This window comes from Rhinolophus hipposideros, assembly GCF_964194185.1.
Source record: "Rhinolophus hipposideros genome assembly, chromosome: 24".
NCBI lineage: Eukaryota > Metazoa > Chordata > Mammalia > Chiroptera > Rhinolophidae > Rhinolophus > Rhinolophus hipposideros.
The window spans coordinates 13,106,666-13,134,578 of record NC_138070.1 but is presented as its reverse complement, the minus strand read 5'-3'; the positions used below and the strand labels follow the sequence as shown (position 1 = coordinate 13,134,578).

Here is a 27,913-nt window from a genome sequence, read left to right as displayed (position 1 = left end):
AAGATGAGAGCAGAGGCAGCTACAGGCTCAGTGTGCCTGGGGAGTGGTGAGACAGTCATGGCCTGGTGTTCTAGTGAAAGTAGAAGCAAAACAAAATAACTGTTTATTTTTCCTTGAGTGTGCTGCTGGTTACAGAATTTCATTCCCTTAATCAAACATCCCGGAGAACAGTAAAGCAAGAGACACATGACGAAATGGACAAAAGCTCCTAGACTCGTCACAGGAGAACCTTGTGCAGCCAAGTGAACCCCTGGGTCTCCCTTTTCCCACCCCATCACTTCACCTTTTTGCAACCAAGTTCAAACTCAATCCCAACACAGAGTGTCACTGCAAATTGTTTATTAAAACACAAAGCAATGGACAGTGAAAAACATATTTTTTTTTCTTTTTTTCTTTTTTTTTTGGTGGGAGTAGGGTGGGGCATGGAAGGGGTAGGGACAGGTGGAGACAGCCCAGAAAGAAAGACAGCTCTATCCACCCCTACTGCTTTCCCGGGCCAGCCAGGTTCAAAGCCCCTCAATCACATCTCGCTGCGCCGCTGTAAATGCATGTTGTGGCTACAAACATAGAGTTGGTTTCACCTCCGCAGGGAGAGGATGGGAATCTAGAGTAGGAGCTACAAAGGGCTACTAAGAAGTTGACACTATTCTCCAGTACTTGGTACAGAATAGAGCAGCCAGCCCACTGTGGAGGGGCGGGTTTGGCTCCCTGACAAGCCAGGTTAATGGTCAAAGAGGCTGCCCTGAGCTCCTCAGAACAGGCAGCTAGCTGGTCCTAGTGTGGGAGAACTTGGTGGAAGAGAAATCCGAGGAGGAAACTCACCCAGGGTCAAATTTCTTTTCATTCCCTGGATCCTGACACACTAGGCTAGAAGAGAGGAATCAAGAATGTCTCATTCCTGGTTTTGCCGTACCATCTCTCCCTGCCAATTCTCCCCTCCCACCTGGCACCTCAGCTCTCCTTTCCCGACAGCTGTCCTTTGAAAGGACGGAAAGCACACTTCAGTTTGTTGTTTTTTTCTCATACTAAAGAAAAGCTCTAACGCTCAAAATCGGGCTGAGAATGGAGTTCTGCTTTGCCTGGTGCTACGTGCCCCCGATCTCACAAGACTGGCGGGATGCAAGAAGTGCCAAGGCCCTCTCTGCCAACTGTAACAGGCACTACTGTTTCCCTGGCTGCCAGCACAATCCTGGCTCCTTGCTTTTGTACTCCTGAGGGGAGACCCATCGCAGGAGATCTATCCGGCTCTTTTCCTGCCAACCCAGCCAGTCCCCATGTCATCTGCTCTTATCAAAATGATTTGGAGACCTAAAAGCAGGCTAGCCAAAAGGCAGCTGAGGAGGGACAAACAGATCAGCAGCAGCAAGCGGCTCATGTACAAAGAACCCCGCCCTCACTGGGCAGCTGACCCACAGGTGCCAATCTAGTCTTGTAACCTACGAGGAAATCTAGCCCTCTTGCCCCAGGAGAGGTCTCAATACCGAAAGAGCCCTAGCTCGGACTGAAAGGGAAAAATTACTCTGAGCTCTCTGAAGCTTGAACATTTTAAGGCTTCTTTGCAATTTTCTTAGAGCTCTTTGATACCTAATTATATCTTTCCATAGAAGAGAAGCAGATTTCTTCAGAGATGTCTGAACATATCCTGGGTGTTTCTGGTTCTGCTGCTACACTGTCACTTAGCCTTATCCCAGGCTTCTTCCCCCAGGGCCACAGTAGGAGGCCCAAAGAATATCGCCCCACCCCCCTTCTTTTAAACAGGAGCATCTATTTCTCTCGGAAAGCTCACCTGCTCTCCTCAGTACTCGTGGAAAGGCATGGAGGACAATATTACATGTTGCCACTTGATGCCATTAAGGCTCCTCAAGGCAAGACACTTGAATTAGGTCGGAGCCGGCCAGCCAAGGGGAGGGGGAAGAAGGGATGGGAAAGCAGCCCCGTGGAAGGGACTGAGAGACCCCTGTGCAGACCTGAATCTAGAGGGAATGCCCACCCTGGCTCAGAGCAGGAGAGGAAAAGGCACTGTGCTGACCGGGGTGGGTCCTTCCCCAAACCCCAGGGAGGGTAGAGAACCTGCTGATTCTTTCCCTGGGCTTCCCAAGGTGAGCCGTTTTCTAGGGAAAGGAATATAAGTGCTAGGAAAGGGAAAATACTGCTGCCGTTTTCTAACGTTCAACTGAGATTCTAGAAGCCATGGCCAGGACTTCCCAGGAGAGGGTAGAAGCGGGATAAGAAGGAAGAGAAATTCCTTAAAACAGAAGCTTCTCCAAAAAGATAAAGAAGTCAAATCACAATCTGAAACTGGATTTTTTCTGCAGGCACAGAAAGGGGAAGGTAAACTTAACTCAAACTTTACCCCACCTTTTTAAAGTGAACTCTCCTGTGATCCCCAATCTCAGGCCAGTATCTCTTAGGCAAACAAGGAGAACACGAGAGTAAGATCACGCTCTCTCAAACAGACAGGTGGCCCTGCAGGGCCTGGGGTTCTTCTGAGAGTTGAACACCACTGACACTTGGAGAGGACCATCTTTCAAGTCACCAGAACTCAAGGTATCCCCTGAGCAGCTTCTCCTCAGCAGAGATGTTTCAGAAAAAATTGGATCTGGTATAGGGCACACGGGTCCCACAGGTTATTTCCTGGTACAATGTTTCAGTCAGCATGAGTGAAGCCCGAAAACATCCCAGCTGGCCCTTAGTTCCTCTGCAGCACACACCTTTGTGTGGTCTACCCAGCAGCAACCGAAGCCACACTTCTGGCACAAGGAGTTTCACCTCAGCCATCAGGTTTGGCTTTGGCTGGCTGGGCTCAGGGGGATCTAGAAACCCTAGGACAAAGCATGGATCCAGTAGGAGAGCCCAGGCCTCTCCTTCCCCCCTACCAGCTGGCATCACCCTTCACCTCCCCAACCCCAGTCCGACTCCCTACAGTGCAGTCTCGCTGTCCTAGCACTAGCTCGAAATACAGGCATGGGAACGAACAGTGCAAAAAGCAAAGATGAACTACAGAGTCATTCTTGACGCACACAATACAAAAATAAAAATAAAGAGTGCCCCCTCCCACCCCTTACACCTAAAGTTCATGTACCTATATCATCTGGGAGGAGCCTCCCCGGCCCCCCCCACACACACACACACAAAAGCTTTCAAGTTCAGCATCATGAGCCAACTGTGACCAGCCCCGGGCAGCTCGTGGGCTGGGTGGGCTTGGCTCCAGGGGACTCTACCCCAGCCCTCACCATACTTCTTCCTGTTTCCTCATTTCCCCTTCAGTTTTTGTGAGCCATAGAAAGATGTTCCTTCCTTTGGGACATAACCAAAGAGGAAAGTGCCCATCCCTAGCCCTGAGCTCCGGGGAAAAGGGTGGGCTTGGAAACAGCAGCAGAAGCAAAGCCGCTTGGCTTTACAGTACCATTAGGAAATGGCCCCAGGAGCCACAGTTTCCTTCTGAGACTGAGTCACTGAAGGGATGGGGTGAGGTGAGGAAGTGAGGACGCCTCCTTCCTTAGACCCAAGCAAACTAACAAACAAGGCAGAATGGGGGCAGCAAGTCTTCCTTCCTCGTCTTGTCAACTGTATTGGCAGTGGCCTACGGCTTTGGGGAGTTGTGATGGAATGGGAACCGAAGCCACTGTCAGAAGCCCAATTAATAGTCAGGATGTCCACTACCCCAGGCCGGTGGTCCCAGGATCAAGGCTACAGGACGTCCTCTTTTAAAGCAGGGAACTTTGTGTAGCACTCCAGAAAGTTCCTTGATTGCAGCCTCAGGCTGCAGCTGTCCAGTTGCCTGACTCAATACCCTAGTACTGAGGCCTATGTCACAGCAAAAATAAAGGGCTACAACTCTCAAAGGAAGAAACGCTGGCCTGGAGGAACTCTTTAAAAGCCAAAAGGACCTGAGTCCAAGGGCTACTTACTTTGTCATTTAATAAGCAGTTCAAATATATGGAGCTCTATAAAACATATCCAAAGACAAATTCTAAATTAAACATTCTAAAAATAATGGGCCTTGCCTGAGATTTTATCCTGCTCCAGCCCAAGCAGAAGCCAATCCTGCTGTCTTCCGTCTACCAAGTTCCTTGTAGCTGGGAAAAGGATGACAGTGACCAGAAAGGAGAGGAACAGGGAAGCTTCATTTCCTGCAGAAAATGTTCCAGGGAATTCAGGACAGACACTTAGACGCTAAGGTTGGCTTCAGCGCTGCCAGGACTGGGCTGACTGGAAATCTTTCGGCCAAGAACCCGACTGCTACTTGGATAGGAAAATGAAAGGACAGAGAGACATACTCAAGAAGATCAGGGAGCAATGTCACTGGGCCAGATACAATCAGTCTAGTTCCTTGGGGCGGTTCTAGGCATAACCCAAAACCGGCTGAACTGTGACATAAAAGGACATAGGAATAAAGGAACATCAGATACTAGACACTCTAAACAGTGGTCAGTCACTTAGTGGGGCTCAAGTCTCTGAGGTTGCTCTTAAGTTATGCTAACATAAGCCTTTTCCAATCCAAAGACCAGAAGAGACTCTTAAGGTCAAGTGTTCCGTTGCTTCAGGCTGGAAAGCATCCCTGTCCCCTGGCAGCAGGACCCTACAAAGGGGCCAGTAAAAGAACTGCTGGGTCAGGTCCTCCTGGCTGCTGGCTCACAGATCCAGGGAGGGAGGTACCATCAATGTGAGGTGGTAGACGATAAGACATTCAAGCAGAGGGAACCCCATGTCCTCACATTTCCTTCCCTTCTTGGCAATAACTGAGTGGGATGGTTGAGAGACAGAACAGATTTCAAATGAGCCAGATTAAGGGCGGGGGGGGGGGGGGACAGGGAGTGAGTGAGAGGAAATCAAGTCCCCAACAGGCACTGAAATCAAAATGATTTGTTGTGGTAACAAGTCAGAGGCAACTTGAGGACCTGACATAAACTAATCGTCTTGGATACCAGACAGTCCTCTAACTGGCACATGTCAGGGAGACAAGCGATGACAAAGCTCAAACACTTAAGGTGGAACATCATTGGGCCAAAACCAGAAAGGCTTCCAAGTAAGGAAGTATCTACTTTTCTTTCTTTTTCTAAATCCCCCTTACGTTTTCATCTTTATCATACAAATTATACATCTTCACACATATTCTCAATCCCAGGACATCTGGAAATGTATCTGGACATAGAACCTCAGCACACACCCAACTCCCAGCGCTGGTCTTCTCAGGTAGTAAGATGACATTTCTCCACTGTTAATTTCTAACCTAAAAAAAGGTATCTGCTCCGAGGTCCGAGTCCTTTCCACTAGGTATACAGACGAGGATCCTTGAGCACGAAGGACCCCGTTTACCCTCCGTACCCTAGAGAGGAAGGAGATGGCTGGGGGCCAGCCACAAAGAGAGGACTAGGACTGAAGCAGGTCTGTGGACGAGGGCTGCTCTCTACTCACTCTGCCTCTTTGGATCTCCTTTAATTATTTTGTGGCTTTGTTTGTTTGTTTGCTTTTGTGAATCACCGTGAAAACTACAGAAACCAAACCAACACGTTCAGTTTCTTTCCCACACCCCTCCACCCTGTGCAGGATGGTAGTTTGTTCTCACAGCCGGCAGAGGCAGAAGAGGGTTGGGATGAAGACTCCAAAGGCCACCAGGATGGGGAACATGAGGCTGCTGTTGTCCGAGGCGTAGGGGTTGGGCGTCCGAGGGCCCGACTGCACCCGGTTCTTATTGGTCTGTCTTTTGAGATTAGACCCTTCCTCGTATTCTTCTTCTTCCTCCTCCTCTTCTTTCTTCTCCAGTCCTGGATGAGGCTGCAGCTTTGGTACATCTGACACAAGAAAGAGGACATCTTTGAAGAGCCACAGCATTTAAGTGAGACCCGTAAGAGTAGTAAATGAGCCACACTAAAGAGACGCTGTGACCTAACCAGGGTCCAAAGGAAGCAGCAGTTGTAGCAGAAATAGCTCCTGGCCTAGAAAACAGCAGATTCCTGCAAACTCTAGACTTCTTTACACTAAAAAGTAGTAAAAGCCCTGTGCACAGACGGCCGCTATCTCCCCTTCCTGTCCCACTTCTTCAGATCCCCAAGAGGACAGATTACACAGGGACAGTGACCTGACACCCAAAACTTACCCTTTCAAATCCCCCCTCCTCCCTCCCGGAATCCCACATCCCCTCTGATTCACAGGGCAGCTGAGGAAAAGCTGATCCAGAGGGTTCTCAGCACACACCACCTCTCTGCTCTGTCTCCTTTTTAGGGACCGAGCTATAAATCTGTTTGGTGACAAGACATTCTCCTGGATGCCATCACACGAGCATGTGGGGGACATCAAGACAACAGGAAGAGATCCTCAATGCATTCAGGATGAGGTGGGAAAAGGCAGAGGTGGACCGGGGGAGAAAAGACACAAGCTTTCTCCACAAAAACCAGCCCGGGAAGCTGGCAGCCAGGATCATCTCAACCTTGAGAAAGAGACACAGCCTGAAGCTGGATCTCAAGGACCAGGAGACATTCATAAATGCACCATACTGCACTTTTGTCCAGTGTAGTCTGGCAATGCTGGCTTCTCTCGGAGCTACCAAAACACCAAAGGACTCCCCCTCCTCTTGCCTTTTTCTTTTTTTGCCCCCAGGAAACAGATGTCAAAGAAACAGAATCCAGGTCAAGGTTGAGGCAATTCCTAATGACTACAAGGGCCAAGGCTCACCAATAGGCACCACTATTACTTGCAGTTTACAGTGAAGTGAAAGGAATTTGCCCCACACCAAACAGCTAATTATATAGCAGCAGCAAGATTTAAACACAGATCTTGCTCCAAAGCTTCGGGCTAGCATCCCACCACACTCATTCCCGGCCATCTGACTCTGGATTCCAGTTTGGTTTTAAGTAATAGTGTTTTCAAAACAGTGAGCAGCTAAATGATCCCCCCAAGGGTTTCCTCAACCACACCCTTCAGCCCAAGTCAAAAAGCAGATCAAAAGCAACTTACCATCCACCGTCCCAGCCATGATGTAGAGTGCGCAGACTTTGGGATTGTCATAGTACCCCTAGGGAATGGGAGACAGCTGTCAGCCCCACGCGCAGCACGCATTGCCCCCGCACCCATTCTTGTGAGCTCTGCCCCCGCTGTGAGAGCAAAGGAGGAGCGTTACCTTGACAAACTCGATGTAGAGTTTCCCTGTGAAGGTGGACACCTCCCCCTGGACGCTCAGCTTCCCCTTCCTGATGCTCATAGGAATGATTTCGTCATGAGCTGTGCTGTGCCCAACGCGATCGAAGATATCCAAGTCCTTCACCACGATGTGGCCATTCAGTCGCACATCAAATACCTGCCAAGATGCAAAAAGGAGACTGCTGAAACCATCGGCCTCACACACCCCTTTAGCACCTACCTGCCTGGCCTTCAAGTTCAAAAATGCCTTAAGAAATGACAGGGCTGGATATATTCCAGGGGGGTAGAGTCCTTTACCTGAGCCAAATCAAAGCCCATTTCTTCACTGGCAAGAAGGCCTCATACTGGCCTTAGGGAACAAAGAAGACGAACAAAAAGCGCAACGTGGAAAGGAGGAAATTCACAGGAGGAGACAGGAAAAGAACACGGCTAAAAACAAGAAGGTGCTGACAACCGAGAAGAGAGGGACAACCAAGGGGACCTTAACAGGATCAGCAATTTGCCAAAAACTAGGGTGTCCTGGTACTGTCTTCTGTCACCAATCCCATGGCAAGTGCAGCCTCCTGAGCAAGGGGACATTGCTTCCCTGGGGGCAAGAGGAATCCGGCTTTTCCTCAAAGCCCATCTGTTCCTCCCTCTGAGGAGGCTCGTACACTCTCTGGCCCATAGCAGAGGACAAGCCAAGAGTGACGATGGCCCACCAGTCAAGCGCCAGGCTGACCCAGCCTCACCTTCTGCTGGGACTGTGCAAAGTAGACCTCAGCGAATTTCAACACCAGCACGTAGTCGCCCTCCTCCCTAATGGGCACTTCATAGCCAAAGGTCTCCTCATTGTACCGCTCTGTCTGATAGAGGATCTGGTCCTCGGGGTTGGAACGCAGGATTGGTAGTTTCATGCCATAGTCAGAGGCTGGGGACAAAAGACAAAGAGAAACCACATCAGAAGCAAAACATACGAGCAGAGACCCCTGAGCTGCCAGAGGCATTTCCAGGGCAATGCTAATAACCCTCCCGTGGAAAGGGTCACCACCTCTGCACCTGGCCCCAAATAGACCAGACACAAAGGCAAGAATCCGACAGCCATTACCAAGCCAGAGTAAAATGAAAGAAACCAAACACTCATCACCCCAACAGCTCCCATAACCCTCATAGCGGAACTTTTTGAAAGCACATTAAAATGACTTTTTCTCAACTGTATGGAGAGTGATGGGAAGAGAACAAGTCTAACTCATTATTAGAACAAAGCGCTGCGTTACAGCTGCCTGGTTCCCTGTGAGGGAGAGCTTCAGAGAAACCTCATAAAACCAGGGGGATGGCCAGGAACTCTACTAGACAATTAAGTTCAAAGAATGTTTTTTTCTCATTCAGAAAAGTTCAGAGTCTAAAAAACAGGATATCTGTTAGGAAAGTCCTTCTTCATTGTCTTTACCACAAATAAGATACCAGCTTTAGTTGCTTTTTGTAATTTTTCATTCAAAAAGTTTCAAGGCTAGTAAAGAGAAACACGCTCGTAAAAAGAAGGACACGATGCTAATTTCCTTTAGGTCCAAGCACCTTTTCACAGACCCACAAAACTCAACCTCACCTACTCTCTTGAACATTCCCACAGTTAAACCAAAAGAAGAAAAGTTCTTACTGTGTCACCAGCACCTAACACGGTCCCTGGTACATAAGTAGGCACTCAATATGACTTCCTGAACCAGACAAATGGCAGACAAACAAAGGAGGTGCCCGTGAAGCAGTGAAGCCATGCTCTTCTCTCCAGAGCTAGACCCATCCCAGGAGGGTAAGAAAATCTACCAAGGGCCTATTGACACCTCTGGCTCCAGATGCCCTAGTCCTGGGGGAGCCACCTTTCCCATCTCACAGACTGACATGGAATAAGGCAGGGGATAGTAAAAAGATACTAACCTTGGGTCAGTATCAGAACAGCTGAAAACCTCTACTGCCCCCAGCCCTCCCCCAACCTTGCTAGGAGATGAGACACTAGGTTTTTCTTCCCGCCACATAACAAACTAAGCCGGGGTCTTTCGTCAAATATGAGATACCAAACTCCAGCCCCCGAGATGAACAGTTATGCTTCATCCTTTGAAGAGTAGCATCTCTGACCCCTTTATTCTGTAAATAAGAGGCTTTCCAGTGCGCCATAAATCTACTTTCCAAACTATAGATTTCACAGTGATCTCAGTACACAGGCCCAGTCTCTCCTCCAGCCTGGAATGAAGATTTCCAGACCACCTTCCCATCTGCCTGAACAAGGGGACATCCCATCTGTGATGCTGAAGACATGTGGCACCTAGGTCCTTTGGGAGATGTCCAAGGGAGATAGATGTCCAAGAGCAGCCATCCCTGGAGCTTTATCTTCTGAATCACCAAAACTCCAAGCGGGAAGATCTTTGATCTCCAAGGGAGATAAAAGAGTAACTGAGAGACTCAGAGGCTAAGGTCAGCCCTCAGAAAAATAAGCATAACTGTTAACAGTTCCTGTAAGGGAACAGTAGCCAGGAGATCAGATGGACTGACGAGACAATGCAACAGGAAACTCATTGCACTTTTGTCTTCAGACTTTTTTTCTTCCTATTTCTCCTCAAGAAATCAAAGGGTAGCTGAGTAGCACTACAAAGGATGTACGCTAACACACCCCGGCTCTTTCCCAGGCTCACACCATTACACTGGGGCATAAATCTATAAAGATTAAAAGACTGCTATTTTTTTTCCAACTGAGTTCTAAGAATTTCCTTCTTCCATGAGGACCGTGATCCTTACAAATTTGGAACATTAACTACCTTTGTTTTTTAAATGCACAGAAAATTTTGTGCTTGTGTGGGGAATCTGTTTTTTTTTCTTGCCGAGTGGAAAAAGTGAGAAATTGACAGTAATGTAATCTCTGGCACTCTCAGTCCCACAACTAAGAAAACTCAGCCATGTGAACAAAAAGTACTTAACAACCTTGGAATTACCTTTAAATATTTTCCCTTTAAAACCCAAGTGGCTTTCCCAAGAGATTTGCTGCATGCAAGCTGAATTTTCCTAAGTCCCAAGAGATCCAGCAGCAAAAGGGATTTTTCCTCCCTTTTGCCTTTATGTATTCACAGCTAACCAGATTTCTCTCAAGTACAGTGAGGTGTACGCAACACACTGCTGAAGTTGGCACAATATAGCTAAGACAGTAAGCCAGAAAGGAAGGGGGCCAAAAGGCCTACATTATGTCCACTGTTTCCCAGCCCTAGACACTCGAGTAGCCAGGCTACTTGGAAAAGTCAGCCCAGGTTTTAGAGTAAGATGGGCGTGGATCTGAATCCTGGCTCTGCCACCTACTATGCGATTCAGAACAAGTTATTTTCTCTTAAGTGTTTTCCCACCTGTAAAATGGGGATATCATCTACCTAAATTCTCTGAGAACTTCTGCTACTTGGAGGGCCTACAAATAAAGCCTGCATCTTAGGTTACAGCACTACAGGTGACAGTATGGGGGCTGAATTCTAAACAAATCCCGGGGCCTTAAGCAAAGCAGAGGCCTCCCAGCTTTCAAGATTTTATCTCACCAAGGCCAAATCCTTCCCTAGCCAAAAGGAAGGCTGCCCCAAAAGGATCTTCCTTAGGCCTAAAGAATTAGTAATCTGATAGGCTCAGGCCCCTAGCCAGCTTTTTCCCCCTCCGGAGCCATGTTCTGACCTACTTTTAATTCCATGTAAAAGGTCATCAAGCAAAGAAAAAGATAGAGGGCCGGCCCGGTGGCTCAGGCGGTTAGAGCTCCATGCTCCTAACTCCGAAGGCTGCCGGTTCGATTCCCACATGGGCCAGTGGGCTCTCAACACACACATACACACACACACACACACACACACAAAGGCAAAAAAAATGTAAAAAAAAAAAAATGTAAAAAAAAAAAAATGTAAAAAAAAAAAAGAAAAAGATAGAGACACTTTAACCTACTCTGGAGAGGAGCGTGTTCAGATTCCTGTCACTGATTTCTAAAGCATGAGAAGTTTATTAAGAAAGAAAGCAAGGCTCAGAGAGATAAAGCCAGTTCTTAAAGGTAATACAAATGATTAGCAGGTATCTTTCTATGAAGAGGAAATAGCCTCTCCTAAACTCAAGCCAAGTGCTATGCCCTCAGGCCAAATAACCAGACCTTTTCCTCTTCAGAGTCAAGAGGAACCTAGAATGAGCAAGTTAGAAAGAACCCGGAATGACAAGCATGCCAAAATCCCCAATTGAGAGCTTCTGCAGCCTTTTCTGTAATGGTACTTCCATCTGTTGAAGCACACAGGTTGAAAAGGCCTTTCCCGGATCGTCAGTATCTCCTATGAACACTCACTATTCTCAAGGCAGAAAATGAAATTCAATAAACATTATAAAGTGCCTCTGAAAGCAAAAGCCACTAAATGCCCTGGGCCACTCACAGTTACGCAAATGCTGAACTACAAAGACGCCATAGAGAAATAGCAAGTTCAAAAGCAAGCCAAACCCTTATCTGGATTAACTTGGTAACAAATACCTGAATTCATTCGAAGACACACAGCTCCCTACGGCAATCAGTGTGAACAGCTACATGAGGCAAGGGTCTCCAAATAGCTGGCACAGCCTTATCCAAACAGTGCCAGAGAAGGGCCGGCAGCGTGAACAGCTGTGCTCCCCTGGCTGGTGCCAATCCTTAGCACAGAAGAAACTAGAGCGCTGCCTCCTGAGAGTCGACGCTTAATCACATCTTAGCCCCAGTCCTAATGCCAACAAAATGCTACTCGCAGGCACCCAAAAGAGCAATGTTGCAACAGGCTAGTGCAAGCTGCAAGTGAACCACCATCTTCCATTCTTGATCCTTGCCTTAATACTGCTGCCATCCCAGTAGGACAGTGTGGAGCAGGGAACCTCCATTGTTAGAGTGTCCCCAAGGCCAGGGTCTGAGAACGGACTCCAGCACACACGAGCTTTTGGTAGGTCTCATGCCATTTTTCTACCTGCTACGATAAACTCCAAGAGAACTGCCACCATGAGCCAATAACCTACGGACAGGGAGCCTGGCTAAGCGGTGACCAGGCCAAGAAAAACAAACCTACACCAGCAAATTCAAACCAGGATTTCTGAAAATGAGTAGCTGGGGATTAAACCTGTGTGGTCTCAGCTTCCGTCTCTGCACAATGGATCTAAAAGGATAACGTAACCTATGTAAAGCCTGGTCTCTATTAAATGAAAGGAGCCATCTGCACGGTCCTCACCACAGCTATCTCATGAGGCAAAGTCCACAAACCGTCTCTAGTTTCCTCAAGGGCTTCCCCCACCCCCATGCCTGTGAAGAAAGAGGAAGGGTCCAGGATGGAGATAGCAGTGACCTCCTGCTATGAAGTCTGGCTTTGGCGGCTGTTCCAGCTGCTAAAGCCGGGGGCCCTGACTCAGCTGAACCCAGGCTAGAGACCTACATGCCAGGGCTAAATAAATTCCAAGGCAAACATAGAACTACAGAAAACAGCCCTGTGTCCCAGCACCCTCACATGTATGGAAGCCATAAATTCCCCTCGTACAACAAACTCCAGGACGTTGCAATTCACTTCGAAGAATTAAGTTCAACCCTTTAGTCAAGGCAAGAGCCAAATCTGGGCATCATGAAAAGAGTGCGGAACGTGTCTGTCTCCTAGTTTCCCTGGAGATGGCAGTTTGCCAGTTGGGCCGCCTCTGGACCCAGCACACAGCATAAATCTCTTTCCAACACATGAAGCAAAACACTCCTTCTTAAACCTGTTTTCCAATCTTACTTACAGAAGAAACAGTCTAGAGCGGATTTTCCCCGTGCTCTGGGGGGTGACCCCCATCAGAAGCCCCTGCTGCAGAAACCTGCGTTTCATGTCTCGGGTCTGGGGTTTTGCATTTTTTAACCAGCAACTCTGGCAAGTCTTCCACTAACTCGGAGAACCGTGCAGCTCTGTGAAAACTACCGTTGCTCCATCAGTGAAGCCAAACCCGTTTTTCCCATGAGCTGGACTCACAGCTCCCCGGACCAGTCGGGGTAGCTTCTGCACACACTCGGCATATTCACATCGCACACCCTGGCCGGCCCGGCTGACACACCACCGGCCTCCAGCACCGGACGCGGCTTCCACAGACCCGTCCGCCGGGGGCGGCCTGCAGCTTCCACTTTTAAGCACACATACTCCTCGCTCCAAAGCGGGGCGGGGGAGAAGGCTGCAATCAAACTTTCCTGGCCCATTCTCTTCGAAGATGCCTTTCTATTCTGGCCAAGAACCAAGCCCCAATCCGGCAGGAGTGAGGGAAGCGGCCGATGTCTGGGTCGGCAGGCATCGACCAGGAACTGCCTTGGGCCAGGGACACCGACGTCCTACAACCGTGAGGCCTCGTGGTGGCCACAGGCCACCCCCGTCGTTACTTTTTTCCAGCCGCGGTGGAGGCGAGGGGTTCAGAAGACGCAGGGTGCGAGGTCTAAATATAACTTCTCGCCAACTCTCTGCCTCCATGGCTCTTGGTGCCAGTCAGTGCCAGGCTCTGAGCTGTGACCGGATTCCCCGAGGAAACTGCGGAGAGAAACTTCTCTCCAGAGACGTGGCCCCCGGGGCGCGGAAGGGGCTCGGGGCCCGCGGCCGTCGGCCGGCTGCGCCCGGCACGGCAGGCCCCGTACCCCGCGGCCCCGTGAGGGGCTCTCACCTCGGCCCACCCGGCCTTCCAAAGGGTCCTTGCGAAAGTGGATCCCGTGCACGTCCACATGCGCCTCGCCGCCCGCGTTGACGGCCCAAATTACGCTCTCGGGCAGCCCGGCCCCCACAGAGCCGACCACGCCGAGCCCCGGCCCCGGGAGCGCCGGCAGTAGCAGCAGCAGCAGCAGTCGCAGGAGCTCCACGGCAGCTCCCTCAACCGCCCGGGCCCCCAGCATGGCGGCCACCACAGCGGGGGCAGCCTCCGCCGACCCTCGTCCTCAGCCGGCCTCCAGGCCGCCCCGGACTCAGAGAAACAGCGCCACCGGCCGCTCTGCCTCAGCTGCCGGGGACATGTCGCTCTCAGGCCTCCTTCTCAGCCACGGGTGCCGCCTCCCACCTCTGGAACAACCTATCCCGCCGCCCAGCTCCCGCCCACGACCCTGCAGCCAATCAGTGCCCGGCCCTCATTAATTACCCAACACCCTGCCGGGAGACGTCTGCCCATTGGCTGCCAGGCGCGGAGAGGGCGTGACTACTAACAGGCGCCGGCCCAACCGTCCCGTACGAGAGGGAGCGCGCGCAGAGGTTAGGAGTTCGGTTGAAGCGGCGATTCAATGCGGAAGTGCCGGGGTGCAGCGCCCAGCCGGCCCCAGAATCCCGCAGCTGAATAGGAAGGTGGCCTAGGGAGGAACGTTTAGGGTAGGGCGCACCGACACGTCGCCAGCACTTCCGGTGCTCCAGATCCTGGGACCAAATGGGCTCCGGAGGGGGCGTGGCCGATTTTCCCGCCCCCTCTTCCTTTCACTGGGAGAGGCATGAACGTAAGGTTAGAGATGCAGTGGACACTCTTCTGACCTGAGATTTAGTCTTTTTACCGGCGTGAGGCAGAGAACCCATCGTCCCCTAGAGAGGCCAGGGCAATAGTCCTACGAGGACAAGACCCCCGCCCCCACTCCTTAGCGGGCTCGGGGCTGGTGGTAGCGTCCAGACAGCCGTCCAATCAGAAGGCTCCAACGCAGCGGAAACGCGTGGCCTTGTGGGGGAGGGGCTCAAGGCTACCCATGTCTCCATGGCGACGGCCTCGTGTTGGCCCCAGCGGAGGAGGGGGCGGAACCCGGGCTTCCCCCGCCCGGGTTAGGGGAGTTGTGGGCGGTGCCCAGTCTGGAGGTCCAGTCTGTTCAGCCCAGACACAATCCCGCCTCCCTGTCTGCTCTGTGACAGATCATCGATGCAGCGTTCTCTTACAGTGGCGATCCCTGCGCTGTGGTCTCTGCCAGAACTCCCACTTTTCAGATAGAGAAACTAAGGTCCAGAGAAGGACGGAGTGTTGCCTCAAAGGTCATACTGCAAGTTTAGGAACAGCCAAGGCAAAAACCCATTTATCTGTTTGTTCTACAAATATTTACAAAGCTCCTATTACCAGGGTTGTCAAATTTAACAGACAAAATACAGGAAGGCTAATTAAGTTGAATTTCAGGTAAACAAATGGAACATACTTATACTAAAAAATAATTCATTGTCTAAAATTCAAATTTAACTGGGCGTTTTGCATTTTTTCTGAAAACCCTCCCTGCTAGGTGCCAAGCAATGAGCTTTCTGCAGCAGTGAACAAAAACACACCAGGCACCCTGCATGAGAATCACAGTCCCATGACTCAAATTATTTAGTCAGAACAGGAATGATTGCTATAAAGGAACAAAATGGGGTACCGAAACGGAGAATATTGGCAGGAGGTTTCAGTGCACCAGACCTCCTTCCCCAGCTCCCATGTGAAGACCTCATGACAGTAACTTTTGGACTATCCCCTCCTGGTCCCACTTTTTCCCCCCTATTTTGCAAGGATCTGGACTTACTTTCCCCCACAGCCATGTTTCTTCTCCCAGTGCCTTTCTGTGGCCCTGCACAGGGGTTTCTAATCCTACTTTTTTCTCTGTGAAAACCATCTTTTTTGGAGGAACCTGACAAGTCAGCTTGCATAGCCCTCAGAGCAGAGGTGATGGGGGCTTCCCACACCCACCCACCCAGGCAGCAAGTAACCTGCGGAGCCTATGTTCTAGCCACATACTACACTACCTCCAGGAACTCATGTTTGTTTTATCCTCAAGGCAGCCTAGTCCAGGAGAAAATTGTCACAAAAATGGGGTAAATCTATGGGTTGGCCTTAAGACTTCTCTAAGTCTGCCAGGTCCTTGGTCATTGAAGGAAGTGAACAAGATTCCTGGCTAGCCCCATCTGGGCTCTTCAGGTTCCATTCCTACCTGGGCTACCCTTGCATGGAGAAGATTTGCCCCAGTTTTGAGATTCAGGTACTTGTCAATAAGGATACCTCTTAGGTAACACGAAAGTTCTGAGAGCCTGGGATCTGAGTTAGACTGCCTAGGTTCCAAGCCCTGCTCCACCCTTTCCTCACTGTGTGGCCTTGGGCAAGTAATATACCTCTTTGAATTTCAGTTTCCTCAACTGTGAAAGACATAATAGTTCCTCCTTCAAACACTAGATGTGAGGATTAAAGAAGATAATGCAACCATCTGACCCAGTAATTTCCGTTTCACCCTAGAGAAATGAAAACATTCACACAAAGACTTGTATACAAATGTTCATAGCAGCATTATTCATAACAGTCAAAAAGTAGAAGCAACCCAAACATCCATCAGCTAATGAATGGATTTTTAAAATGTACTTTATCTATCTAATATCTAATACAATAGACTATTATTCAACCAGAAATAGTAATGCATTACTGATACATGCTACAAAACTGATAAACCTTTAAAACATTATGCTGAGTGAAAGAATCCAGATACAAAAGGCCACAAATTGTACGACACTGCATTTATATAAAATGTCCAGAATAGGCAAATATATATAGACAGAAAGTAAATTAGAGAACAGGTAGATAAGGGGATGATAACTAAAAGACATGGGGTTTCCTTTTGGGGTGACGAAAATATCTAAAATTGCGGCAAGAGTTACACAACTCTGTGCATATACTAAAAACCATTGAATTGTACATGTTAAGTGGGTGAATTATATTGTATATGAATTATATCCAAATAATGCTGTTTCCAAAAGGAAGAGGGAGGAGGCATGGGAGGCAGAGGGGGAGGAGATGACTTCAATGTACGTTAGAAAACAATAGTCATTAGAATAGCGCCTAGCCCAAGCCAAACACTCACCTGATTGTTATCCTGGAATGAAAGGGTCCCCTGAGTTTTTGCTTTCTGCAATTCGTACCACCACCCTGCCCTGTGAAACTTTGCCAGAGCTATACTTTTATGAATGCTCAGAGCTTGTAATAAGTAAAATCATGAAGTTGCAGTCTCCTCAAACTCCTTTCTAACTGAAGGACTGTGTAACCCTTGAGGGGGACAATGCCCTTTGTACCCCATCACCCGGGGCTAGGGAAATTGGTGGTATCATTTAATAGGGGATTTCCTAACAGAAGCATTGGGCCCCTTAGTTCATCAAGCTCTTTCTCTTGCCTCATCTCATGAGATTCTTACACCATATGAAAGCCCCATAACTTTCTCTTTCCATTTGTAATTGAGAATACTGAAGCCCAGGGAGATAAGAGCCAGCAGTTTTCAAACGGCGGGCATTGCTCCTGCAAGCAGAAGTTAGTGCCTACAGAATAGGGACTCATCTGAAAGGTAGGTCTCATGGGCAGTCTCCTGGGGGGAAGGGGTGACTAGGGTTGTGGGGAGTCAAGTTTCTTCAGCAGATGCAGGAATATCAGGAGCAGGACTCAGGCCTGGCATGGGGATGAAGGCAAGAGACAAAGGGGTTAGGGTTCCAGGTTCCAAGGCAACCTGATGGGCCTGTCCCCAAGGCAAGATGATATCCAAAGACACTGACCTACAGGAGTCCCCAGCTAGCCTCAGGCCTACTCTGGGGCTCGCTGACCACAAGGCAGAGAGTCTGAGCTCTGGGAAGGCTGAGAAGGGTGTCAGCCCCCCAGCCCAGGCCACTTCTCTACAATGGGTTCCAGCCTCCGATTTCTTCTGCCTGTTGTGGAACGGCGTCTTTATCTGAGAACCCAAGACACTTTCAGCAGCGACATTTCTACCTTTCAGCTGGGTTTGGTTTTATGCAAAAATGACTTCAAATCTGTGGGGCAACAGGAACTCTCATTTATTGGTGGGAATGGTACCCCGACTTTGGAAGACTGTTTGGCAGCTGCTTACAAAACTAAGCATACTCTTACCTTGAGATCCAGCAATCAAACTCTTTGGTATTTACCCAAAGGAGTCGAACACTTGTGTCAACACAAAAACCTGCACCCAGATACTGACAGCAGATTTATTCCTATTTGCCAAAACTTGAAAGTAACCAAGATGCCCTTTAGTAAGTGAATGGATAAATGATAAATAGTGGTACATTCTAGACATTGGACTATTATTTAGTGCTAAAAAAGAAATGAGCTATCAAGCCATGAAAAGACATGGAGAATTGCATATTACGAAGTGAAAGAAGCCAATTTGAAAAAGCTGCATACTGTATGATTCCAACTCCATGACATTCTGGAAAAGGCAAAACAGTGGGGACAGTAAGATCAGTGGTTGCCAGGGGTTATGGAGCGAGGGAGGGAGGAATAGGCAGAGATCAGGGGATTTTTAGGGCTGGGACACTACTCTGTGTGATACCACAATGCTGGCTACATGTCATTATACATTTGTCCAAATCCATAGAATGTGCAACACCAAGAGTGAACCCTAATGTCACCTATGGACTTTGGATGACAATGATGTGTCCGTGTAGGTCCGTTGATTGTAACAAATGTCTCACTCTAGTAGGGGACGTAGATGGGGGGACAGTGGGTGTGTGTGGTGGGGGAATATGGGAACACTTCCTACATTGCCTTCCACTCAGTTTTGCTATGAACCTAAACCTGCTCTAAAAAATAAAATCTATTTTAAAAATATACTTCAAACCCTTCAGTACCCACTCAGGATGGAGGATTTGCCCTCCATGGAATGACAGGAACAGAGATTTGGGGATCAGACAAAACTGGGTTTAGTTCCTTTCTCAGTGGCTTCCCAGCTAAGTGACTCTCTAGTCACTTCTGTCCTAACATGCAAATAAGATCATCCACCCAATCTTAGATATAGAGAACAAACTGATAGTTGCCAGAGGGTAGAGCGGGGTTGGACAGAAAAGGGGAAGACGATTAAGAAATACAAACTTTCAGTTATAAAATAAGTCACGGGGATGTAATGTACAGCATAGGGGATAGAGTCAATAATATTGTAATAACTATAAACCGTGACAGATGGTTACTAGATTTATCGTGGTGATCACTTTATAAGGTACTTTATATACAAATGTTGAATCACATTGTTGTACACCTGAAGCTAATATAATTTTGTATGTCAATTATAATTTACAATAAATTAATTTAAAAAAAATTTTTTAATTTAAAAAGATCATCCACCTCATAGTTGTAAGGATTAAATGAGATAGTTTCAAAATAGATATTTTTTTCTGTTTATGGAAGAAAGACATTTTGTAGAAAACTCAGAAGGGATTTTTTTTTTTTTTTAAGGAGGGTGCAGCTCACAGTGGCCCATGTGGGGATCGAACCAGCAACCTTGGTGTTATTAGCACCATGATCTAACCAGTTGAGCTAACCAGCCACCCCAGAAGAGACTTTTTAAGAGATAAAGTTCAACAGAATTCCGTACATACTGGGATAAGGCGTGTAAATTCAGGCCCTGATGGACAGGTTCTCAATAACCACTGGTTCCCAGCCATTTGATTCTCACAACCACTTCCATAAGTTGTAGATGAGAAGCTAAAGTTCAGAAGGGTTAAGTGATTTGCTCACACAATGTGGAGCCAAAATCTGTTTGGCTTCTAATCTACTACTTTTCCTCTGAGCCAGGCTCTCTGTCAGACAGGGCTTGGTGCAAATCCCAGCTCCACCATTAATCACTGTGTGACTTTGGATAAATGAATTCACCTCTCTGAGTCTTGGTTTCCTCATTTACGAAATGTATAGAATAATTGTACGTACCTCAGAGGATTGTGAAAAATAAAAAGATATATTTTCAACAAGGAAAATTAAAATGACATGTTTTAAAAGCCAGCATTGTGGGACTCTTGAGTCCACAGTGAAGTGATTCAAAGCCTAGCTCCACTTTTCAGAGCTGTGTGGCCGTGGGAAAGTAATTTCTCCTCTTTGGGCCTTAGTTTTCTCATCTATAAAATGAAAATAATGAGAAGATCCACCAGATAAGGGTGTTAGGAGCCCATAGCAGGTCCTCAGTGCACAGTGGCTATTAATTATCTAAGCAGAAATAATTATAACATGTAAATAGCAAAGACCTTGGTGAAGTGCTCAGGCTGAGGGATAGGGGAAAACCCTTCCACCCCGGAGAGGGAAAAGCCAAAGGGAAACAGAGTTCAAAAGTAGAAAATGAGCAGCTGTTGAGCCCCCAGAGGTAGTTTCACCTTGACCCACACATTGAAAAGGGGTGTATCTTCCTGTACAGATAAAGATCAGAAGAACAAAGCAAGCTATTAATTAAGTCTTGCCTATTTTAAGTTTATGGAATATATTTCCCCCTTAAAGATAAGCTCACAATAAAAGTTCAAAAGGTAAACACAGAGAGGGGGTGGAGGCCAGCTCTGCCTTCTGCTCAGCCCTCCCTGCCAGCCCTTAGATTCAAAAGTAGGTGGTTTGGTCTTAAAGCCAAGTTTCCTTGCCCAAGGCCTCTAGGGGTTAGGGGACCAGAACCACCCAGAGAGGCAGGGAATCAGCCCCCCACAGTATAGCCTGGTCCTGGCCCCAAGTGGGCAATCTGAATCAACAGAAGCCTAGCTGAGTCTCCAACTTCACCGGAGGGAAAATGGACTTGGCATTTCTTCACTTCCCCCAAGAGGATATGAGTCACAGAGAAGAAACCAGCCAGGCCTAGGGTTGCCTAGAACAAGGATAGGAAAACCAAGTGCCTTCCCATCTGGATGGCCTTGGGAAAGTCACTTCCCTTCTGCAGTTTCCTCACCTGTAAATGAGGTGATGAGAACCTTCAGCCTCCTAGTGTTGAGATGAAAGTTATATAAAGCAAACTTCCAGAGACTACCTCACACGGCCATTGTAAGTGCTCCACGTATATCATCTGTTCTTATTATCTCCCAGACTTTTCATTGTGTTAAGGACACAATTTATGAGACCAGGAGCACCAAGGACCAGACTTTATTATCCATGATAGGGGTAAGCTTGGTAAGTCACATCTCCTCACTGAACCTCAGTCTCCTCATCTGTAAAATAGGGTGCTTGCAAAGATGGGGTGAGATGATGAATAAAAAGGACTTAACACAGAACCAACAATACCTCATAAATAAAGCAGCTGCTTTTTTTCCCTGTTCTCATCCCTAGAGCTGGACAAATTAGGGATGCAACAAGAAGAAATAGGATAGCCAGTGCTTGCCCAGTGGAGAGTGAATGGCTAGTTTACTTGTAAGCTGTCCCTTTAGACCAGAACATTCTACTATGATGGAACACATCATATCTGCACCATCTAGTACAGTAACCACCAGCCACCTGTGTCTAATGAATATGTGAAATATGGCTGGTATGTTTAGGGAACTAAATTTTTATTTAATTTTAATGAATTTAAACTTAGCCACATGTAGCTAATGGCCACCATATTGGACAGCACAGCTTAGATTGTAAGCTTCATGAGGCCAGCCATCAAATCTGTCTTTTTGTCCCTACCCTATATCCCTAACACCCAGCGGAGGGACCTAGTATATAGTCAGTGTTCAGTTAATATTTATTGAATGAAAGAACAGAGGCAGGAACTGAAAAAGAGGTGTATGCTATGAAGTTTCCAAGACTTCCCTGTAAAATGGGAATAATAGTAGTTCCTACTCCTAGAGTTATAATGAGAATAACAAGTTCATATTTGGAAAGGGCTTATAGAATGCCAGCAACATAGCTTGTTACAAGTGTTTGTTAATTAAAAATAAACTCATCTAGTCTGTGTGAACTTTTCATTTTTGGAGAGTATATCGGTTATATTTAAATTTGGTTGAGGGAAAACTTCAAGGTAATAATGGCTTTAAGGACACAGAAGGTTTCTTTCTCTCTCTCCTGTGAAGGAGTCCGAAGTGAGGCATTCCAGGGCTTTGGGGGTGACTTCCAGAAAGTGTTAGGGACCCAGGCTCCCTCTGTTGGTTGTTCTCCCATCCTCAGTACTGACTTCTTCCTCAGGGTCCAAGATGGCTACTCAAGCTCCAAGCCTCAAGGCCACGTTCCAGCCAGCAAGAAAGAGGAATAAGGCAAAAGAAGGCAGGTCTCTCCTTTTAAGGACACTTACCAGAAATTATATACACCTGCTTCTATTTGTTAGCCAAAACTTGGGCGCAAGGCTACAGCTAGCTGCAAGGGAGGCTGTGAAATGTAGTCTTGATTCTAAATGTCATGGAAATCAAGAGTTTCACTTGATCACTACTAAGGAAAATGGGGAGAATGAATGTTAACAGAAACCCAGCAGTCTCTCCCCAGAACTCTTTCACCCTAGGACTTGGTTCTCAGTGGCCATTTCAAATACCAGTGGTGCCAAAAAAATGTATACATGTGACTTGTATTCATCTTCTGTTATTGGTATATATTGAGTATTACAATTTTAATACAGATTTTTCCTTTCTTAAAATGTGTATACATTTTTTGGCACCCTCTATATTTGTAGCTACAACACGGAGAGAAGAACACCATGTGAAGACAGGCAGAGATTGGACGGACACAGCTACAAACCAAGGAATACCAAGCATTGCCAAGAGCCACCAGAAGTAAGGAAGGATTATTCTCTAGAGACTTCAAAGAGAGCATGGCCCTGCCAACTCCTTGATTCCAGACTTCCGGCCTCAGGACTACGAGAGAATAAATTTCTGTTATTTTAAGCCAAATAAAACAAAACAGAACAAAAAACCAGATATTTGTAGCTACAAATACCAGTGACAACACATGTGTGTATAGGACTTTTCAACCCATATTGAGCTTTCATGTCTGTTACCTGATCTGATTACTGTATCCCTTCCAGGTAGATATGTTGTTGTTTTTTATTGTGGTGGCTATCATCTCCTTTGAACCGATGAAAAAACTGAAGCTGCACCAACTGACTCAAGGTCCCAGAGATTGTAAATGACTGATCAGGGACCAGAATCTAGGTCTGTCCAGCTTGCAATCCTTTCTTTCCCATTCCATGGCACTGCCAGTGACCTTGAGGTCCCCAAAGGGAAATGGTCCCAAAAGACCGGACATTCGAGCGGAGTGAGACCTGAGGTCAGAAAGCCACTAGGGACGGGTCCTGGAGCTCTTCCTGCACCTGAGGGCAGCAGTCACAAATGGCTACCAATGTCTGCACCCCCAGGCTCATATCTGCTAAGTTACTTGCTGAGCACGCAGTACACCCCTGGCCAAGAACAAGGGTTTCAGGAGACACAGCAGAGAATAAGTCAAACAAGATTCCTGCACTTACGTCCCTCATAAGCCAGTCAAGGAAGACACACGATAGAGAAGTGAACAAATATATTCATTTATATATTAATGGGTTTTGTTCATTTATTCAATAAATAATTGCTGAGTAGCTACTAGACACTGGAGATATACTGCAGTGAACAAGGTAGAAATGGTCTCTGCCAACACAGAGCTTATATTCCAGTGAAGGCAGGGGGCATCAAACAATAAGCAGATCAATGAAAATATATCATAAATATGTCAGACCATAACTTTCGTATATGTTCTAAAGAATATAAATGACATGTTGCAGTGGCTTCTTTTCTTCCTTCAATAAGGAAGTCAGAGAGACATGTAAGCCCAGCCCCAAGAAATGAGAAGGATCCAGCTATCCAAAGAATGCAGGGAAAAGCATTCCAGGCAGAGGGAACAGGATGTGTGAAGGCCTTGAGCCAGGCCCTCTACTAAGCATTATGCATGGATTATTTCTTCGCAACCACCCCACCGGGAGGTACAATTTTTATCATTAATAATGGATAACAAGGCTCAAAAAGGAAGAGGAAATCCCTTAACACATATATCCCTTTACTCCCTTAAGTGGCAGAGCTGGGGTTAGAACTCAGGTTCATGTTACCACCGAAGCCTGTGCCTCAATCATGATACTCAGCCCCCTTGTTCTCTCTCTAGACAGGCATCAGCAAGAGGACAAGAGCAGGTGGCAGGCACCTCCAGAAGTGCGAAAGGATATTCTGGCCCTGCCACCTGAGCCACCAGCACAGCCACCAGTATCGGGGCCACCTTGCAGAACCATTCTGTGCAGACAGTTACTCCGTGGTCATGGAGCCAGATCCCAGATTTAAGCTATGATTATCTAGTCACTTAAAACAGCCATTAAGAATGCCATGGCTGGCTCTCCGTTCCCCTTTCTTTGAGAGGGGATAACAGAAGCACGAGAGAGAAGAATAGGGGATAACAATGCAATAATAATACTTGCAAACATTTTTAAAACGCTTATTGTGTGCCAGGCAATGTTCTAAAGGCTTTGAGCACACTAACTTGTGTTATCTTCAAAACAGCCTATAAAATCATCCCCATTTTACAGATGAGGAAACTGAGGCTCAGGGGGTTTTAAAACTTACCCAAAATGACACAACTAATAACTGACAGCACTGGGATTGGAATCCAGGTAGCAGACTCCTGAACTTACGCTTTTAAAAAAAAACACAAAGCCTTTTTATTGTAAAATAAGACAAACAGAAAAACATGTAGAACAAATGTACAACTTGGTGAATTATTATAAGGCAAACACCTTTGTAACCACCACACGAGTCAAGAAGTAGAATTTTGCCTGACACCCCAGAAGCTCCTCTCTGTTCTCCCTTCCAATCACAGCTTCTGCCCTCCAGCTCTCTAAAAGCAACTGCTATTTGGACTTTTATAGGAATAATTTCCTTGTGTTTATGGTATTTTTCACCTGAGCACACATCCCTAGACTTTTTTTTTTTAACTCAATACCTTTTAAGTCTCTTTTAATCTGCGAGTCTTCCCTCCATCTATTTCTTTTTCTTGTAATCTATCTGTTGAAGAACTTGAGCTGTTTGACCTGTGGAGTTTCCCAGTCTGGCTTTTGCTAATGAAATACTCACAAAACAACTCAACATGATGCTCTGTCCTCTGAATTTCCTGCCAAATGCCCCCTGGAACTAGAGGCGTAATGAGACTCAAATCGGATCCTTTTGGCAAGACTCAGAGGGGTGTGTTCTATCAAGGACACAGAATGCCTGTTTCTCTCTGTCTTTTGATCAGAGGATCAGAGTCATGCTCTTAACCACATTGCTACAGGGACGCTTCCTGGCTGCCCTCAGCTGCTCTGTGATTTGCTCCACTCTCTGGACCGATCTGCCCCCAAGGGGAGTTTGTTATAGGCATCATGGCTTCTGCAGCCGTGGGCCTGGCTCACACAAGAAGGCAGCCCCTCAGAGATCCCATCTGAGCCTCTCTACACACTATGGTCTGCAGTGGGATCAGGCCCTGCCTCTCTGATGAGTGTCATCTCTCTCTGCTCCGTCCTCCAGGCCAGTAAACCAGGCAGATGGCGTTCTGCTTCATTTCCCAAAGGAGCCATGCTCTCCCTTACCTCGGGTCTTTTGCTTGTGCTGTTCTGTCAACCAGAAACACTCTTCCCCTCATTTCCTCTGACTAAACAGAACAGATCTTTCAGGTCCTAGCAAATCTGTCCCTTCCACCCACCCCCACCCAGCCAGATTGCACTGGGTGCCTTTAATGTACCCTCACTTCTCCTAGGCCAACCTCCTAACTAACCTAGTAAGTAGTGCTTCCATCACTACATTATACTTATCTGTGTTCTCATTCATTTTCCTTCCTAGAGTCTGAGCTTCTTGAATATAGGGAACCTGGCCCAGGACCTGGCACATAGTAAGTGCTCAATAAATATCAGTTGAATGCATGCATGAATGAATTATACTTTACAAGTCACGGGGAGGCAAATCCAGGCTCAGTTTAAGCCCTTTCAGACAATGAGAGGTCTTCTAAGACGACACACGCTGAGCTCCCCACTAAGGGAGGTATTAAAGCAGTTGTGCTTGCAGATCACAGAGAAACTTCCTGCCTGCGATAGGGTCCACCTATGAAAATGAGTCTCAGCCTTGGAAAGTAACAGAATCCTTTCTTCCAACGATCTTACCAGGCATCCCTAAATATAAGACAAGTGCAAGAGGAGGAGTTCTAGTTTTAGCATTGGAGGAGGCAGAAGTCCAGCCCATGGGCCTCCCCTGGTCCAGCGTGAGGGCTCCTCTGAACAGTGGCCTGGCTATATTGCCAAGTGACTTTATCACAGCCATTGCGTCTCTGATGTTAGAAGGCCATGACACTGGGGACAGAAGCATCTTAGCTAAACCCCAACTCCACCCTCTCCCTGGGGTACCCCCAGGGGTTCATTCTGTCAGCTGACAGAGATGCCCAAAAAAGCCTTCTTTCCACAGATTGCTCCTCTGGTCCTCCAAGGCCATTGCATTTCCGAAACAATGTAGATCTGAGGTCTCTGGGCAGAGCTAAATGGGCACTGGAGCAGGCAGGGCTGCAGGCCTGCCTTATGGGGCGCAGAGCCAAGGGCTCAGTCTCAGAATTGGATTATTAGAGTGAATGTGGAGCACCCAGCCCCCCTTAGCCACAGGGACACGGGGATTATCCAGGCCTCTGGCAGAGACCTACAGTCTTTCCCATATTCCCTGCCAGGTCTGAGAACAAGGATCGTCCCTGGGCTGCAACACATGGGCACGGGATTCTTCACCCATCTCCCACTTCCAGCCTTCAGCCCACAGCCTCCCCCAGGTGCTTAGAAGCACACCTGCCAACCATGTAGCTGGGATTTACAGCAGCGTTATTTAAATTGTGCTCTACCACACCACGGCCTTTAGCAGCATCCCCTAGGAACTTGTGAGGGATGCAAATTCACGGACCCCACCCCAAACACAGATTCAGAATCACCAGGGAGTGGGGCCCAGACCTGTGGCTTAGCAGATTCTCCAGGTAATTGATTCTTACGCCCACTAAAGTTTGAGAACCACTGTCTTGGAGGACCCGGGTCCATCCCACACACCTGTCTCTACCCCCATGCCTGTCAAAGAGTTTGGGCAACTTCTACCCACGGGCTTCTTCTTTGAACTCCTTCAACCTTTCACTTATCAAAATTAATTGCAATGATTATAACGGATTGTGCAATATTGGCACAGGGCACAATTCCACTACAGTTATGTGAATAGCGACCCCTGGAGGTGTGCAATGCAAAGCCCTGAGATCACTTACCATGGACTTTAGTATCCTTTATTATCCCCATATTATACATTGGAGGAAACTGAGGGTCAGAGAGGGAACATCACCGGCCCAAAGTCACACAGCAAATAAACCCAGGATCTAACTACTCTATGATCCTGCTTCCCTGCTTCCTGCTCAGTGGAGAGGATGGCAGCTGTTTCTACATCTGTCTCCTCACACACACTGGGATTTCCTCCAAGGCAAAAACCTTGTCATCACTTCCTCAGGAAAGCCTCCCTGATCGCCTCAGAGGAGACCGGGCCTCCTCATTATACCCTAGCGAAGGTCCCTGCATTTTCCCTTCATAGCAGCATTACAGTTGGTAATCATATAACAATGTGATTATTTCATGTCTGTTTCCCTGACCAGTATGAAAGCTCCAGGAAGACAGGAAATGGGGCAGACCCTGCTAAATGCTTACCCGGTATCCATTCTCCTTTTCTTACAGCAGGGCCTGGAATAACATTGTTTTGTTCCGCAAGATGCTATAGGAATGCACCTGGCTCTTTCTTGTTTATATCAATTAGCCTATGATTTCATTATACATGTTTTCGCTTCAAGTGGCAGAACCTATCAATGAGGTCAAGTGAGGACTTACTAGAGAACCTGACTTATTATGGCAGCTGTGTTCCCAGCTCAACACTATATCCTCAGTCTCCCTTTCAGTCCGAGGTACCAGGTTCTGGCTTCTGAGATGAGTGAGGAAATGGCTGGATACCTAATGGGTGCTCAACAAATGCATGTTAAATGCAGGAATGTTCAGCCAGTTCTGGGCATGCAGTTGGTACTCAGGAAATGCGTCATCTAACCAGGCCCAAGAAGAAAAGACCTC

The 27,913-nt window shown here is 47.4% G+C and overlaps 1 protein-coding gene across 2 annotated transcripts; it reads right to left on the bottom strand.

Moving 5' to 3' along the window:
• Window positions 1-322: 322 nt before the first annotated feature.
• On the bottom strand, window positions 323-14,210 carry MLEC (malectin). Of its 2 annotated transcripts, XM_081037609.1 has the most exons (5): window positions 13,798-14,210; window positions 7,872-8,050; window positions 7,121-7,297; window positions 6,958-7,015; window positions 323-5,795 (listed from the first exon to the last, which is right to left on the bottom strand). In XM_081037609.1, the coding sequence occupies exons 1-5, from the start codon at window positions 14,021-14,023 to the stop codon at window positions 5,566-5,568; spliced, it is 870 nt and encodes a 289-aa protein (XP_080893735.1). In that variant the 5' UTR covers window positions 14,024-14,210; the 3' UTR covers window positions 323-5,565. The 2 variants fall into 2 exon arrangements, with proteins under 2 accessions (XP_080893735.1, XP_080893736.1); XM_081037610.1 differs by lacking the exons at window positions 6,958-7,015; window positions 7,121-7,297 and having other exon boundaries at window positions 330-5,795; window positions 13,798-14,172.
• Between the last annotated feature and the right edge of the window lie 13,703 nt (window positions 14,211-27,913).